General features: G+C 35.0%; 2 protein-coding genes and 1 non-coding gene across 4 annotated transcripts; 2 read left to right on the top strand and 1 right to left on the bottom strand.

Moving 5' to 3' along the window:
- The first annotated feature begins 1221 nt into the window (after positions 1-1221).
- TRNAR-UCU (transfer RNA arginine (anticodon UCU)) lies at positions 1222-1294 on the top strand. The gene has a single exon. It is a non-coding gene; the product is annotated as a tRNA-Arg (tRNA).
- A 1698-nt stretch (positions 1295-2992) lies between these two features.
- Positions 2993-8932, bottom strand: LOC147385950 (S-adenosyl-L-methionine-dependent methyltransferases superfamily protein). 2 transcript variants are annotated; one of them, XM_086423475.1, is made up of 11 exons: positions 8770-8926; positions 8598-8676; positions 8406-8500; positions 7595-7666; positions 6968-7077; positions 4932-5054; positions 4712-4804; positions 4169-4237; positions 3782-3870; positions 3579-3676; positions 2993-3483 (listed from the first exon to the last, which is right to left on the bottom strand). In XM_086423475.1, exons 1-11 carry the CDS (start codon positions 8869-8871, stop codon positions 3322-3324), a joined length of 1092 nt encoding a protein of 363 aa, XP_086279601.1. In that variant the 5' UTR covers positions 8872-8926; the 3' UTR covers positions 2993-3321. The 2 variants fall into 2 exon arrangements, with proteins under 2 accessions (XP_086279601.1, XP_086279602.1); XM_086423476.1 differs by lacking the exon at positions 3579-3676 and having other exon boundaries at positions 8770-8932.
- Positions 8933-10262: 1330 nt separating this feature from the next.
- Positions 10263-14921, top strand: LOC147385949 (3-oxoacyl-acyl-carrier synthase-like protein (Protein of unknown function DUF455)). The gene is made up of 4 exons (XM_086423477.1): positions 10263-10874; positions 10958-11077; positions 14074-14304; positions 14391-14921. The coding sequence occupies exons 1-4, from the start codon at positions 10674-10676 to the stop codon at positions 14832-14834; spliced, it is 996 nt and encodes a 331-aa protein (XP_086279603.1). The 5' UTR covers positions 10263-10673; the 3' UTR covers positions 14835-14921.
- The last annotated feature ends 1509 nt before the right edge of the window (positions 14922-16430 follow it).

The raw sequence follows: 16430 nt of genomic DNA, 5'->3' as shown, positions 1-16430 counted from the left end.
AAATAATACTTATTTTGGTTGGTTAGGTACTTATAATCAATTGAACATTCAACTCCATGGAAGTGGAGTTTATGACAGAAAAAGACTAAAATAACCTTGGTGTTTTTATCAATATAAGACATTTATGGATGATGATAATAAAAGGTACTTATTGTCATCTGTATATTCTAATAATGGTAGGGGTTGGCAATATGGTTATTATTTTCTCATTTGATTTGAGTCCATGGGTTTGTTTGGACTCTGGACCCAGTTAAGGTTTCTATTCAATTAACGTGATCTCACGCAACCCTCTTCCAGGTCGGCTATTGGACTAGGGGATCCATAAATCGACTCTAATATTGGCATATAATGAGTCAAGCTATCATCGCAGAGATATCCTCTATAAATAACAAATTACCTTAAGAGTGGTTTTCATTATTAATCAAGGAAATGGGTTGGGGATAGATTATGAAAAACATTTTCCTTACTAAGTAAAGGATTTAGCTCAAATTGGATTGCCACATTAATATTTCAACACTACAGCCTTATAAATTTTAGCGAAAAACTCAAATCTAGAGAACACACAAATTAAAAAAATAAATTTTTTTTTTGAATTTATCAAAGATTTTGAAAATGAACTATTACTGAATTTTCACGCAACTCTCAAACTTGTCACGTCAAAACGAGTGAATCACTCACTTGACGTGGCTTTAAAAAAAACATATGTATTGACAAGTTAAGTTTGTCAAGTGGGAATGAAAACAAAAAATCTAAAAAGCAAAGGGAAGTAAGATCTTGATTCACATCACTCAAAGTCAAAGACCATTATATAATTTTATGTAATGTGACACAAAGACTGGTAAATTATTATTATTTTCTGGTGGTTGACATGTCATTAAGCTTGTCTGACCCTAATGTCGTGTGGGGGGTAAAAACACGGCCATAGATTTCATGGCCACCCAGTTTGAGCTACTTTTGGATTAGGGGGTTTCTTAATCCAGATCGCGTGCTTTAGGTTGGAGGATTGAAACCCTCTTCCCACACCTCAACACATGCTACGTAAGCTTTATTCCAAGGAAATGTTAAGAAGGAGAAATTTCTGACATCAACAGTTGGATTGTGACTTACGTGGACCTCCGTCCACCGTACGATTCGGACTTGGGTTTCTTCGTCGGACTTAATATATATAGATTATATAAAGAATGAATTATTAACTTTATCGTAATGGAAAATACCAAAGAAGCGCCCGTGGCCTAATGGATAAGGCGTCTGACTTCTAATCAGGCGATTGTGGGTTCGAGTCCCACCGGGCGTGCTATGCATTTTGAACAACACGTGAGAGATACATTTTTTTTTTTACTTTCAATTATAACATTTTAGTTACAATGGTCACCAAAAGCAGGGGAAAAAAAATGACCCAGATAATTCTACACTGGTCAATATTTTGGGAGAATTTGCTTGATTTTTAACAGTCAAAATATTTTATTTACATTGGTCACCCAAAAGCAAGAAAAAAAAAAAAAAAAACCCTGAAGGAAATTAGACCTCCTAAATGATTGTGTTTCATCATCAGAAACTTGAGTTCTGTTTTCTCTCAATGTGTTACGTTTCTACTTATATCGAAGTAAAAAAATAATATAAGAGAATAAATAAATTGAGATTGATCTCTTTGAAGGAAATTAGACCTCCTAAATCACCAATTCAAGATGGGGAGTCTTTAATCCAAGAAAGGACTGATATGTGTCCATCTATAAGGATGTGAATGAGGTTATGTATGGAATCAATGGGGGTAGAATAGGTTCGATGCATGAGATCATAGCTTTATTGGGGAGAAGTTGGGATATAAGGGTTATGGGGTGGTTCCTTGAAAGGGTAGGATTATGAGTTAGTTTAGACAAGTATTTGGTTAGGTTTTTTTCTTTAAAATATATATATATATATATATATATATATATATATATATATATATATATATATATATATATAATAATAATAATATATTATGTATTAAAAAAAAATTTATGCTTAAAAAAAAATTTATCGAGAGACAAAAATATTAAGCCCTTAATTAGATTGGAGATTTACCATCTCGAGTTGGTGGTTTATGAGGTCCGATTTATCTTGAATAAGATTAATCTTAATCTTTTTTATTATTTTTGTGATCTAATTTAAGTAGGCAAATAACATTTGGTATCAGAACGACAATCCTTGGATGGAAATGGATTTAATGGATGATGAGTTGAAGGAATTTTGCTCGTTGATGTGTGTGATGGATTGAAGAAATGTCATTGTCTAATTGAAAATCTTATCCAAAGAAATAAAGTAATGCTCTGAAAATCTTAGTAACTTGATGCCTTGAAGAAGTTCAATGTTGATGTGAAGAAAAATTTTGAAGAGAAAAAACAAATTGAAGACATATTCCTAGTTGAAATCAATGCATTCATTATCAAATCAATGGTTTTCGAGAAGTACGAATACACAAGGATCAAAGAAGTTGATTGCAAGGATGAAAATTTTAATTTCAAAAGACAAGTACCTTTAGAAGATGGATGTAATTAATTCCAACATCATTTGGGATATAAGAGGTTCTGACGTTGAGGACGAGATCACTTTTAAGAGGGATGGAATGATATGTGCCTATCTATGGGGATAAGAGTAGGATACCGATACCTTATTATAGTATATAATGTATGGAATCGGGGGGGGGGGGGGGGGGGGATTGGATGCATGAGATCATAGCCTTGTTGTGAGAGAAGTTGGGATAAGTGGGCTTGGCGGGGTAGTTTAGAGGCATGTGTAATTAGGATAAATTTTTTTTTTCTTGTATTTAAAATTCCTCTTATGCTTACTGAAATTATCCACAAAATAATAATAATAATTAAGTCCTTAATTGGATTGGAGATTCACCGTCATTTAGGAGGTCCAATCTCTCTCGAACGAGATCAATTTCATTCATTTTCATCTTTTTTATTATTTTTATGATCTGATTCAAGTAAGCACGTAACTCTTCATATTTGTTCTCTCGATAAATTTCATTCATACTAAATAAGAATTAAATATACGACAAAATCCTAAAATAACTGAAAAACTACCTATCATCTTAACCCACTTAAGACACTCATAATTCCCACTATCAAATAACTACATCTAATTAATTATGCACTTTAACTACATTACACTTTTTTTTATTTGCATTGGCGGGCGAACACGTTACTACATTTACTCCTTACTCCTACACATATGTACGTATCACAACGCTTGAAGGAGCTACTGCACAAAACCATGTCCAACATTGCAAATTTTCGAAGTCAACAACCGCCAAACCCAGCATGTGTGTATAGGTCAGAAGGGTTCCGAGAACCGAAGATCCGCTGGCCCCGGACCCAATATGCCTTTCGCCTGCTCTGGTATTGTATCACTGATGCCAATAGCTGGCTCAATGTGACCCTTCTTTTCATCATCCTTAATTGATACCTGGTGTCTCCAACTGCTTCCTTGCCACTCCTGCAACAACATCAACAGAACACAATATCAGAGATACAGAGCTAAGTCAAAACAAATCATAAATGAAAGCTCTCTAAATAATCGGAAACACTTGCGTCTTCATGAATGTGACTCTCTTCCTCCAATGTGGGGGTCATAATCGGGGGGACAATATCTGGATCAGGCTTTTGAAATATAAATGTGGTATATAATCCTGCAACAATGGAAATACGGAAGTTGGGAGAATATATAAATTGAGACAGGAAAATAGGTCTCTTATGATATGTTAATGTAGGAACACGAGATGTGACTGCATCACCTAAAACATCAAAGGAGCGTGGAAGAAGTCTTCCTCTAGGATCCACAAAGCTTGGACCAGCACCGAGAAGCATGCCTGCAAATTGTGCCCTTCAAGAGACATTCAAAAAACACTTTAAGCTTGTCAATCCCACATACACATTGAAATATGGATACAGAAAACGAAGTTAAGCACATGAGCTCCTACAAGGAAAATCAAGAAGAGAGTGAAACAAAAAAATAAAAATAAAAAAATTGTTTGATAAAAGATTATATAAACAAAAAAACCTAAACTACGGATCAAACAATCAAATTATTTAAAAGGGTGCCTAAAAGCCACAACTACAAAGGACAACTCTAAGACTAATAGTTTATATCAGAAACAAAAACATGCACATACATATTTTACCTGTTATCATCATAGAACTCGGTCAAGTTTTGAATCTCCACGTACTCAAGACCCACCTCTCTGGCTAACCTGATTTAATGAACACAATATTATCAGATCTTTGTTAATTAGTCTTTGTAAGAGCAACTCCAACACAAATAGGCATATCTGCTAGGCATTTTAGCGTGGAGAGTGATTTTGCCCATTCAAGGGATCTTCAGTCCAACCTACCATAGCCAAAATGACTCTCCACAAATTCAGCTACAGTAAAATGTTTCACAACTGCCATCGTTTTTTACCACCAATAGGTAGAGAAACTCACTCTCTTCTTTTGTCTCTCTCACTTTCTCTCTCTCCAAAATATTTCAAACTAGAGAGCCAGAGTCGGAGTGTGTTGGAGTGCTTTCGGAGGGCTCTGGCTTTGTAAAATGGCAGTTGGGAGAAGATAAAGGGCCCGAGCCCTAGTGCGTTGGAGTTGCTCTAAGTGGACCACGACAAAAAAGTAAATAATAGGAAATTCAATATCAAAAGAAAGAAAAAGAAAAATTCTTATATATATAAAACCTGATCAAGGTCGGAAAATGGACCAAGCACTGGTTCTCAGAAGCAACATCATTAGCAAATTTCAGATGGTATTTTTTCCCAAAGAAAGGGAACCTGAAAAGGAATCGTATAATCAATTGGGAATAACTTTCACAAGGCCCATAAAAAAAAACTCTAAGAAAACCAGGATAAGAAAAAATAAAAATAAATTAAGAGTTTGAAGATCTTCTTCGGTTTATACTTTTCTTCCTCAACTTCAAAAGTGATCATGTAACTCTCTGATCGGATGCAATTGGGAACTACATTGGGCTTCATACCACCTGCTTTGTTGTGTGAAGCTTCAACATTCTTTTGGTACTTTGCCCTAAAATATTTACAATGATCACATAATTATTAGTAACAAAAATCGGAACTTGGTTTTATCCCAAACTAAAGGATTACAAATATTTTATCAGGAAAAAGTAAAGATTAAAATAAGAGAAACCAAGTACCAAAATTTAGATTAGATTTCTATTTGATTACACCTAAAAATTTATTTGTATTTTTGGCACACAAACCAATGCCAAGTTCTCTTGAAGTTCCTCTCTGGTCCTTTTTCAATAGTGACATGTTCAAATCCTAAATAGAATGTGGGCATCAATCAACAAATGATTTTGTTTGCAACAAAAATAAAATTATAGCAGTAAGCGAACACTTCCTCGTAGTTCTTGCAAAGACTGCTTCTCTAGCAGCATAGTGTACATGAGGCACACATGAAATGTAGAAGAGATCCCCTATTGGTACCAAGACACCTGACGTCTTACGTATGCAATGTGCGTATGGAACAGGATGTGGTAACAGGAAATTCAGTCTTCTTCAGAAGACCGCAGCACAATGCTTGAAAATAATGGCAAATTTGGATCCCTGAAAACAAAGTTGAGGAAGCTTTGACTGTGAGATCTACTAAAACACCATAGAGAATCTCACGGTACTTGCAGAATACCACTTGGAGAAGTTGAAATTAGAAGTTCTCCCTTTTCAGTCAAGTATTCCTCACCAGTCATAAAAAATGACATTTGTTTTCCAAAGTCGTGTTTAAAATGCATTTTGTCCCTCTAGCGAATTTTAAACAAAAAAAAAAAAAAATTCCATTTTAACATTTGAAACTAACTTTTTTATGTTTTAAACACAAAAAATGTACCTTTGTTTTTGGTTTTGAACACATTTCTTCTTTTGTGGCATTAGCCCTTAAAAGTTTTCTCAGAAGGTACTCAAACAGGAAAATCTACTAGCCATATAAACTAGAGAGAAGGAAACAAACGAGAGGATGAAGAAGAACAGAAGTGTGTTTTTCTTTGGCTCAAAGTATGTTGAAAACTTAGAAAAATGTCTATTCATATATATTTTTTGTTATTAACTTTATATATATATATTCTACTTTTTATAGTGTTTTTTCCCTTACGCCCATTTCTTTTCTGAAGTTTTCACTAGTCATTTTTAAACCTGTACTCCGACATGGTGACTATGTTTGTCGCCATGCATCAAGCTCCTCCCAAGTCCCAATAGACTTATAGGGCAACAGTCTCAAAATTAAAAACAAATTTAAACATAATGGGCATAAATTAATGGTTGATGATTGAAGTGTAACATGCTTTCTTCTCAATGGTACCATCAAACTACAAGCCAAAACCTAAAAAACTCCAAACAATATGTTCAAATATTGGATTTCGTTTTCATGGAAGTAAGCGGCAATTGGATTATCATCGCTACATAAGCCTCTGGTGCATGAAATTTTTAAATAAATAAAATATATACATAAATATACAAAAAATTAGAAAATGACACAATGGGAGTAGAAAATCAATCTACTTGTTGGCTTTGTAAATCAGTCTGGAGGACTTTGGAATATATATCTATGTGTCGCACCCTAGCATTAGAAAATCTAATCAAAGTCATAGAAAATACATTAAAAAAAAACCAGGCTTAAATGTAGAAATTTCTAATTTATACCTATACAACAACATATTTAGTAGTATAGGAAAGCACAGATGTAAAATAATAGTTAAAATGGAAATAAAAATAAGTTAAATAAAATAATTTCTATTTACAACACAAGCCTACGCCTCAACTGAGGTGTACATTTTTTTTACACTTCATCAACGCCTCAAGTGTGTAGATGCCTCAACCTACCGCCTCAATGCATTTTTGGAGTGCCTCCAGGCTCAAGCCTCAAACGCCTCTGTAAACATTGATCCAATACAGAAGGGAAAAAAAACTATTCAAATTTCAAATCCATACCATATGGTAGATGAGTCCGGGGTAATACCGAAGAAATAGCCCCCTGGTTTCAACATGGACGACACATTTCGGAGAAGACTTCTCGCTCTGTCTTCGGTTTCGAAACACAACTGCATAGAAATTGTTTCTTAAAGATGCAAGAACAAGCACATAATGCGAAAAACAAGACAATTCATGGTTTCAAATCTCGTCCATGAACGAGACAGATAAATATGGAGTCTCAACTGTGTGGAATATCATGGGATAAATGAGATGACTCAGACAAGATTTTGGAAATCTCGTCCGAGTTAGTAACACTCGACCGAGTCAATTAAGATTTTGTATATTTTATTTAAAACATTTATTTATTTAGAATTTAAATCCATAATTACATTTTATCTAAATAAAATATAATTTTATGCCTATACATTTTCTAATCTACCCTATTTTATAGAAAAAATATAATTAGTTTCATATATATATATGAATAAATAATTGTAAACCGAGTTTATTGGATTATCTCGTCCATGAAACATTGACTCGTCCGAGACAACTCGGCCTCGTCCATGAACGAGATGAAACATCAAACCGAGTTTTGAAACCATGGTAACAATCAAAGAAACATTTAAACATCAGATGTCATGAAACCTGCAAATGCTGCAAACAGCAAACAATATCGGCAGAGATGTCCTTTTCTTGCACTAAAGATTCTAAATTCTCCTGCAAATGCAAAAACAAGAGAAAGGTGTCAACTTTAATAAAAGGGTGTAATTGTAAATCTCATCCACTCACCCAAGTCATCTCAGTATCGATTATAAAAGTGATGAATTCACTCGAAATGCATGTTTTGGAAACTAAAATGAACAATGGACCAAAACCGAAATTTAGACATAAGTTGCACACGTTTTGGGAAAAATTCCATTAAAAATAAAGAAAATAAGTGAATGATTGAAAATAAGTAAAAGTTAAGGTGCCAATAGAAGCTCTCCTGTTTTTGTTTTTTTTTAGATATCTATTTTTTTGGATATAGAATTTTATGTGAGCCTAATCATAATTTGTAATCAAAGTATGAACGAGTGTGATAATGTTTTGTGATGTTGAGATTATAATTAGAGCCAAACTTTTCTAATGTTGGAAGAGTGTGTTTAATCTTTATTTGGGGTGTGATAAATAATTTCCGAAATTGGGGTGTAATAAGTAAAAGTTGGGGTGCAGATAGCAGCTCTTACAAAATAAAATTTTATGATTAGAAATGTTCTAATCTGCTTTATTTTATAACAAAAAAGGTTAAATTTATTTTCATATAAATATATATGACTAAATTATTCCAAACCGAGTTGCATGGTTTACGTCGTCCGAGACAACTCGGTCTCGTCCATGAACGAGACGAGACGCCAAACCGAGTTATGAAACCATGGTTGTTTGTAAGACTTCAGGAGAAGGGAAAGAATTTTCTCACCACGGAAGGATCGACTTCGAAGAAATCTGCGGTGTAAGGTTTCCTCTGACTCTCCCAAATCTCTCGAGTTTCACTGATTCCTGATGAAGAAGCATCTATAAACCACAAAATAGCAAAATTCAATCAAACAAACTATGAAATTGAAGAATTTTTTGGAAGATAATTTACCCAAATTTCAAGCTTTTGTTTTACCGATTCCAACGTAGTGGCCGATTTGAGCTTCGTCCCACTTCTCTGTGTCCACTCCAGCTCCGCAATACAAATCGCAAACCTAATTGTTCAAAATTCAAATAGAAGATCGAATCACACACACACACACACACACACACGAACAGAGAGACAGAGAGAGAGAGAGAGAGAGGACCGTGGCGTAGGGGGAGACGAAAATCTTAATGAGGGCTGTTTTGGCGAACTCGTAAAGACGATAGTGAGTCGACTCGGTCCTTGGGGCTGCTAACGAACTCATCCTCTTCTTCTTCACCAAAATGACCGACTCACTCACCCTTGTATCTTTCTTATGCTTTATTTAGTTAACTTGTCGTGACGACGTGGCATAAAATTTGGTGGGTGTTACGGGCACCCCATAAATTGACAAGGGCGCCCGTTTCTACAAAGTTATTCAACATTTTTAAGGGTGAAAATTCCGAGTCCGGTACAATGTTCATTTTAATTCCCAAAAATTGATTTTATCGACGGCTTCGTCACTTTCTTACCAACAAGATCGTCATTTTACCAGTGATTTTCAAAGGAAAACTCGCTCAAAAACATGATTTGGGAATTAAAATGAATGATGTATCGGAATTAAATTTTTTGTAAAAGTTGCACACATTTTGAGAAATATCTCTATTTTTAACTCTAGCTTGTGACACCCCACATGATTTGACCACCCCATTCTCATATATTCTTCTTCATCTTCTTCACCATCACTCCCGTTGCCCTTCCCTTCCCTTCCCTTCCCTTCCCTTCCACCCTCTCTCTAGACTTTCTTGATGCAAGTTGAGGTCTAAAGTAAAAAAATTTAAATGAGACCTTTTTGATATTTGGCATATTAATATAAATAATATTAATTAATAATCTATATAATGAAAATAATAGGGATTTTTATTTCTTTATGGTGTTAATAGATTCCACTAAGAAGTTATTTATGACCTAATATTTTAAAAAAATAATAATAATAATTAAAAACAGTAGCAAAAGTGAAAACTACCAATCTTATGGCAATGTTGTCAAACCTAAACCCATTGTAATCACTATTATTATCATATGAATCGGATCAAATTATAAGCACAATGCCCGAATGTGTGTAACAAGGCAATGATTGTTGGCCTAGATTAAAGTATTGCTTCACAAAATTTTAACTTAATTAACTTATAAGAAAATTTCAAAGTTTAGGACACCTTTTGGTGTATTTAAGATACCTAATTGCAATTTTAATGTCTATTTTGATCATCCTGAAAAGAGTTGTGCTGGGATAACATAGTCAGGGACATTTCTGGCGTTGAATTGTGTATGAATCATAGATGCTTTTCATTGGGATCTCACTTCCACGTCAGAAATATCTCTCATGATGTCCCCCACAATGTTACTTCAACATTATCTTTTTGTAAATGAAAATATTTCGACTAGTAGAGATGTTATTGTAAGCAGTTGACTATTTTATTTCATTTCTTTGTAATTTCACACTTCTTTTATGCATTTAAAGTACATTAGTAATACAAATGCATCAGATCTATTATGATGTACACAAGATTTATTTGTTATCTCAGATATTTTTTTTTAGGGGTCTAAAAACTAAATATGAGGAAATCCCCTATTTCTTCCATTTTTGTTGTTGTTGTTCACCCTATTCAAGCATATTTAGGGCCATAGGTCAATTTCATTGTGAGTGAAATGTATTCATCTTGCACGTGTTACTCCAATTGATTGTTTTCTGTGATGTAACAACTTATGGGTGTTGTCATCATACTTGTTTTATTGTTCTAAGTGATATTAGCTTATATTCCCAACATTTGGTAATAATTCTCGAAATATCTATGAAATTGAAGAATTTTTACAGAACTTCTCCATGTCGCCTTCATCTTTGGGACTAATTCACAAGGGTCCTTTAAGTAATGTAATTTCCTTGTTTTTTCAAGAAATCAATTTGTTGGCAAATAACTTTCTCCTGCAAAAAAAAAAATGACCCAAAATATGAATTTCTGAAGGGATTCCATTATTAGCCTCTATAATATTTATAGTAAAAAAAGTGAGAGAGAGAGAGAGAGAGCGATGAGTGATCGCCCAAGCATCTGCGAAGACACAGAGACCTTGGTTGAAGCGGCGCTTCGAGTCTTGAACACAGATGATCCGGTTGAGAAGGCCCGACTCGGAGAGTCCGTGGCGTCGCAATGGCTCCAAGGCACCATTTCTCAGCCTTACCACCAATCTCTTGATTTATCCATCCCGGATCGTCCCGCAAGGCTCTCCAATGTAAGCAGAGACAGACAGAGAGACGTTCTTTATCTTTCATATTTTCTCCAATTGTTTGATTAAATGTCTCAATGAAAATACAGGTCAAGCTCGTGTCACCAAGTCTAATGCCGAAGCTCGGAAAAGGTGGTAGCTTGCAGAGCAGACAAGCCATTCTCCACAGTCTCGTCCACATCGAAAGCTGGGCTATCGATCTATCTTGGGTACTGTTTATTAACTATATTTTCCTGTCCGTCCCTCCCATTTTTTTAATATTACCACATCATTAAAATATGATTAATGTGAAACTTATAACATAATCACTTCACATCATCCTATTATAAATTTATAATATCACATCATAAGTGAAATTAAATTATTGCTAAAGTTTATATAACCACACTACTTGGGGTAATTTTGAAGAACCCTCTTGAATGATATTGGTGAATTTAATATAAAATGTCTAAAATGCCCTGCCATAAACTTTTGTTGAAAACCTTGTAACATGATTTCAAAACTTGTCCCAGGCCGAGACATATCGCCCGAGTCGTCTCGGTATCACCCAGTAACGAGGTGGATGGACAAGTCAATGTATTAGACGAGATTTAAAACGCACGTTCATTTTTCTCATTGTTGAACGAGGCATCTCAAATGTAATGGAAAACTTACCTGAGATGACTCGGTTTTGTTCGCAGACGAGACGAGACGTCAAAATGAATTTTAAAACCATGATTGTAAGGTAATTTTTTTCCTATCGTCTTTAACTTGAAGATTCTATCTCCTTCTATCATCAAAGCTCAAGAACAAGACATGGTTTTGGGAGAAGGTGCCAGTTAGCTTTGTTGATAAAGTCCACGGGTGATGATACCATTACCATAGACCTTGGTTCAATTCCGCTTACTAATTTTTTTTTTCTTTTTTAAAAGGACATGGGTTTGGGGAAAGTTGAGGACGATGGGATTTTGGGAAGATAAATCAAGGGGTTTTGTCAAGAGGTTGAAGACGATGGGCTGAAGAGGTTCAAAAATAAAATTATCTTAGAGGTTGAAGACTGTGGGAATAAAGAAAAATCACTCTCGAATTCGAGCATTTAATTTAATTTAATTTTTTTTTTTATAAATAAAGATAAATTTATTAAGAGAAAGAAGGAGGGAGGTCGAAATGACCAACCCTAAAAACAAGGATTGCAACAGAAAAAACCAAAGGAGACCACCACTAGATAAAAAACTACCCTACCGACAAAATACATACCCTTTCCAATCTTACGTTGAAATCCTTAAAGAAGATTCCTGATGGGGACATCAAATATTGAAGAGTAGATTTTAATTTTTATTTAGTTTTCTATTTTAGGATTTTAATTTTATGTTTTTTGGGCTTACTTTGATGTTTTATTAGCCTATGATGTTAGTATAAGTGTTAGGGGGTAATTTGATAACTTTATAATGAGTTTTCATAGGCTGAAAATTCATGGGAAATAAAGTTATGGGTTGGGACATAGATGGTATTTCTGCTTTTGTTTTATTTAAGTTGTTTTAAGTTTTCTTTACAACCATTAGATCTCATTATTTTAGTTGGATGGTTGAGATTAGATTTAGGATTTAAAGAACATAATAAATATTTGCTGCTTGCTGTAATTTTTTTAATGAACAATGAAGAATATGATGAATAAAAAGAAAGCTTGAGCTTGATCTTCTTAACAATGGGTGTGTTGTGAAGCCATTTTGGAGTAAATCCAATATAATGTTCTTTTCTTCTAATCTTTATTTTTCTTTTATATTCTTTTGTTTTTCTTGATTTTCTTTTAGTTCCTTGTTCTTGATCCTTGATTCTTGAAATTCCTTTCTTTATTCTTGATTCTTGAAACCAACAAACCTCTACTCTTAATCATTTCCTTACCCTACAAACCTTTAACCATTTTCTCTATCCTACAATAATTGAAATAAAATTTTCATTTTACCTTTGGGTTTTTACCCTATCTTAATCCAAATCGTAAATCCAATCTCAAATTCTTAATCCTTACCCAAAATCTTAGACCTAATTCCCTGAAATCCCTTTATCAACTCCTTTGAACTCCTCAAAGAGCTTACTCCAAGAAAAAAATTAGTGTCAATATAGATAAAACTAAACAATATCCCATCCATTAGACTCCTCTTCAAAAACACAATTGTTCCTTTCTTCCAAATGTCCCAACAAATTGCAAATGGAAGTAGACCACATAGACTCCGTTTGGACAAAGAGAACGAGCTACCCCAGCAAGCCAAGTCTCAAAAAATGAAATGGTTGAGGAAGGGAAGAACCCTACTACCCCAAACAAACAGCGAGGAGTGCAACCAAGTCTATTGGGCAACATGACATAATGCTCTCGACTTAGATAATTGACTCTTGAGCATGAGGTATTATTGTTGAGTGCTAAGCATCGAACTGAGGGGACAGATTCATCCTGGGGAATTAGCAAACGGACTTATATGCCAATAGCGTCAACGACACCCTGACTTGGGGGTGGTTGAATTACCCGAGCACTTGCACTGACATAATGGCAAGTAATAATGTCACCTTGACATGGAGTGGTTAACCTACTAAGGTAGTTGATTGATCTTGGTAAATGTTGACAGTCATATGTCAGGACATGCACTTTTCAACATCATCGAATGTGATATTTACCATAAAATGTAAATTAGTGTATTTTGGACTCTATAAATAAATCTCATTTGAAGGTAAATACATGCAATTTTCTCTAATTTAAGCTCTTAGTCTATTGGATTTGATCATCGCAGTCCAATTGCATGTCTCCACAAACAAAGAAAGGAGAAAACAATTAGAATTCCCCTTCTAGGGACTGAGGCAAGATAGTATTTTGTATCCTCAGAGATGATGGGTTTTGGGAGAACAAATCAAGGGTTTTTGTCATGAGGTTGAAGATGAGGGTATTTTGGTCATTTTTGTCAGCTTCTTTTGAAGACTGGACTCAAGGGGTATGCCATCCTTGTTAAAAAACAGGGAGGTATCTCCAATTTTCATCAAAATCTAGAGTGGTAACTCAAAACAATCATTTGAGGTTCTGGTTGTAATGTTGTGTTTTTAGTTGTTTACCCTTAAAAAAACTTGAAAGAAATTGGAGCGAAGTTTATAGTGATGTCCTATTGGAGAGATAATATAACAGTACCACCCTCTCCCTAACCATTTTTTTCTCTCCTCATTTAGGGTCTTCATTCTCATGCAGGATATCATTGCTCGTTTCGGTAAGCAGGAGTCAATGCCCAGGGAATTCTTCACTGATTTCGTTAAGGTGGCTCAAGATGAAGGCCGGCACTTCACCCTCCTCGCCGCACGTCTCAAAGAACTGGATTCTTTTTATGGAGCATTCTCAGCTCATGATGGTCTATGGGATTCAGCCATTGCAACTTCCAAAGAACTCTTGGCACGTCTAGCAGTGGAGCATTGCGTCCATGAGGTGGCTTAGTTTTCTCAAACACAATTCCTATTTTTTGCTTAATTCTTAATTAGGAGTTCATTTGAAATAATTGAACTAAAATATAGGCTAGAGGACTCGACGTGCTGCCCACGACCATCTCTCGGTTCCGTAATGGAGGGGATGATCAGACTGCAGATTTGTTAGAGACTGTAGTGTACCCAGAAGAGATTACTCACTGTGCTGCTGGAGTAAAATGGTTCAAATATCTTTGCTTGCGGTCAAGAAATTGGAATTTGAATTCAAGCTGCTTGACATCTGGGGACAATGCATCTGGAGAAAAGAGAACAGAGGAAGGGTGGAAGGATGGTGCAGGAGACATGGAGCAAACGACAGGTGATGGTAGGAGTGAGAATGAGATAGAGATGGTGATACAGACATTTCATGCCACAGTTCGAACCTACTTCAGAGGACCACTTAAGCCTCCTTTCAATGAGAAAGCCAGGAAAGCTGCTGGGTTTGGTCCTCAATGGTATGAACCACTGGCTATCAAAGAGCCCTCTCTTACTTAATAACATCTCTTTGTTCCTATTGAAATCTCTTGTTACTCAGTAATATTAATTTGGGTTCAATCCCTGAAAAGGTACCATTTTATTCTTTGTTCTTAAGTTTATTCAATTCTCTTCTGGGATTATTTCTGACTTTCAAATATTAATAATTAGCTTTACTAGCACAAAATGCATTTTGTAACAAGATTTGCAGGGTTGAATTAAAAAAAAGATCTGCAGGGTTCTATTGTAACAACATAGGTAGCTGTATCCTGGTACATCGGTTATGATAGTTAGTTCTTAGAAAAAGATATTTTATTTATTTGTAGAACTCCCTAGAGGGAGGATGATACCATTAGTACACCTACAAAGTATTAAGGACAATATGTATCGCACCAACGAAGAACATATAAAAATGCAATAGTAGGTATAAATTGCAGAATCCCATGAACCAGAGTTTTTACACACAAGTTGTGCCCTAGGCCACTAGGTCAAGGGCAAGTCTACTTGGACATCAAGGAAAAAAAATTCAATTGGTAAAATATTAAAAAAAAATAAAACAAAGGGTGATTTAGACATACCCCCACATTTTGGTAAATATTTGTGATATCCCTGTTTTTAAAATGCCTTTCTTGACCTTGGTCTTCTCTTATGACCAATTGAAGAAGGTCCTAAATGTCCGCATGTTCAACCTGTAACCTCCAAAACCTTTGATTTTTCTTCCTAAAACTAGTCATCTTCAAACTTTTAAACCTCTCTGGTAAATTAATTTAATTCTATTGATCTTAATGTCCAAATTGCCATTTTCGACCTTGTTTTAATCCCTTGTAGGAACTCCTTGAATTTTCTGTTCAAAATTCCACCATCTTTGATTGGAGTTTGTTCTTGAGTTTTGAAGGTTGAAGTGGATAAAATCTTATAAGGTTGAAGAGCCCGATAATTTTTTTTTGTTGAAGGTGAAAGAAGATAGATTCTTGAGGTTGAAGAGTTGGGTGAGAAATTTTACTTGAGGTTGAAGATGGGGGCATGTTGGTCAATTTTTGTTAGCCTACTAGATAAGACTGAGGTCAGGGGCCATATCATCAGTTTGAAAACATGGGGTATCTCAAATATTCTCCAAAACATGAAGGTGTATTATTGCATCAAATTATCTTCAATTATTGCAAAAATCCATGGCAGGTAATGTTATGCAGGGTAATACTTTTCAAATAATTTTCTATCTACATAATAACAGTCCAACTTTCTGTAGGAGAGAAGAAAGTTTTAAGATCCTCCAGAAAATAAACTATGCTACGTTGATATAGAATCACTGTGATGGACCAACACCTCGCTTTCGCATAGTAAGAAAAGTGTGCACATGATGCATCAAGCACAATGCACGGAGACCTTAAAAAGAAATGTCGTCCCTAAAGGCACTACACTACTAACGTAGTTGTTGCATACCTTTTGCATTGTAATCAAAATGGTTGCACTTGTTTATTCAAGTTTGTAGTGCCTATAATAAAAAAATCCTAATGATCCACCCCTACATTAAAAACCTTGAACAATGATTTTCTGACGCCCCCCTCTGACATATGCCTCTCTATGCTCCCGGCACAGTAGATGATTTGCCTCGGGATA

Source organism: Akebia trifoliata, chromosome 14, assembly GCF_017979445.1.
Source record: "Akebia trifoliata isolate Shusen 1 chromosome 14, ASM1797944v1, whole genome shotgun sequence".
Classification (NCBI taxonomy): domain Eukaryota; kingdom Viridiplantae; phylum Streptophyta; class Magnoliopsida; order Ranunculales; family Lardizabalaceae; genus Akebia; species Akebia trifoliata.
This window is presented reverse-complemented; position numbering and strand designations above follow the sequence as displayed.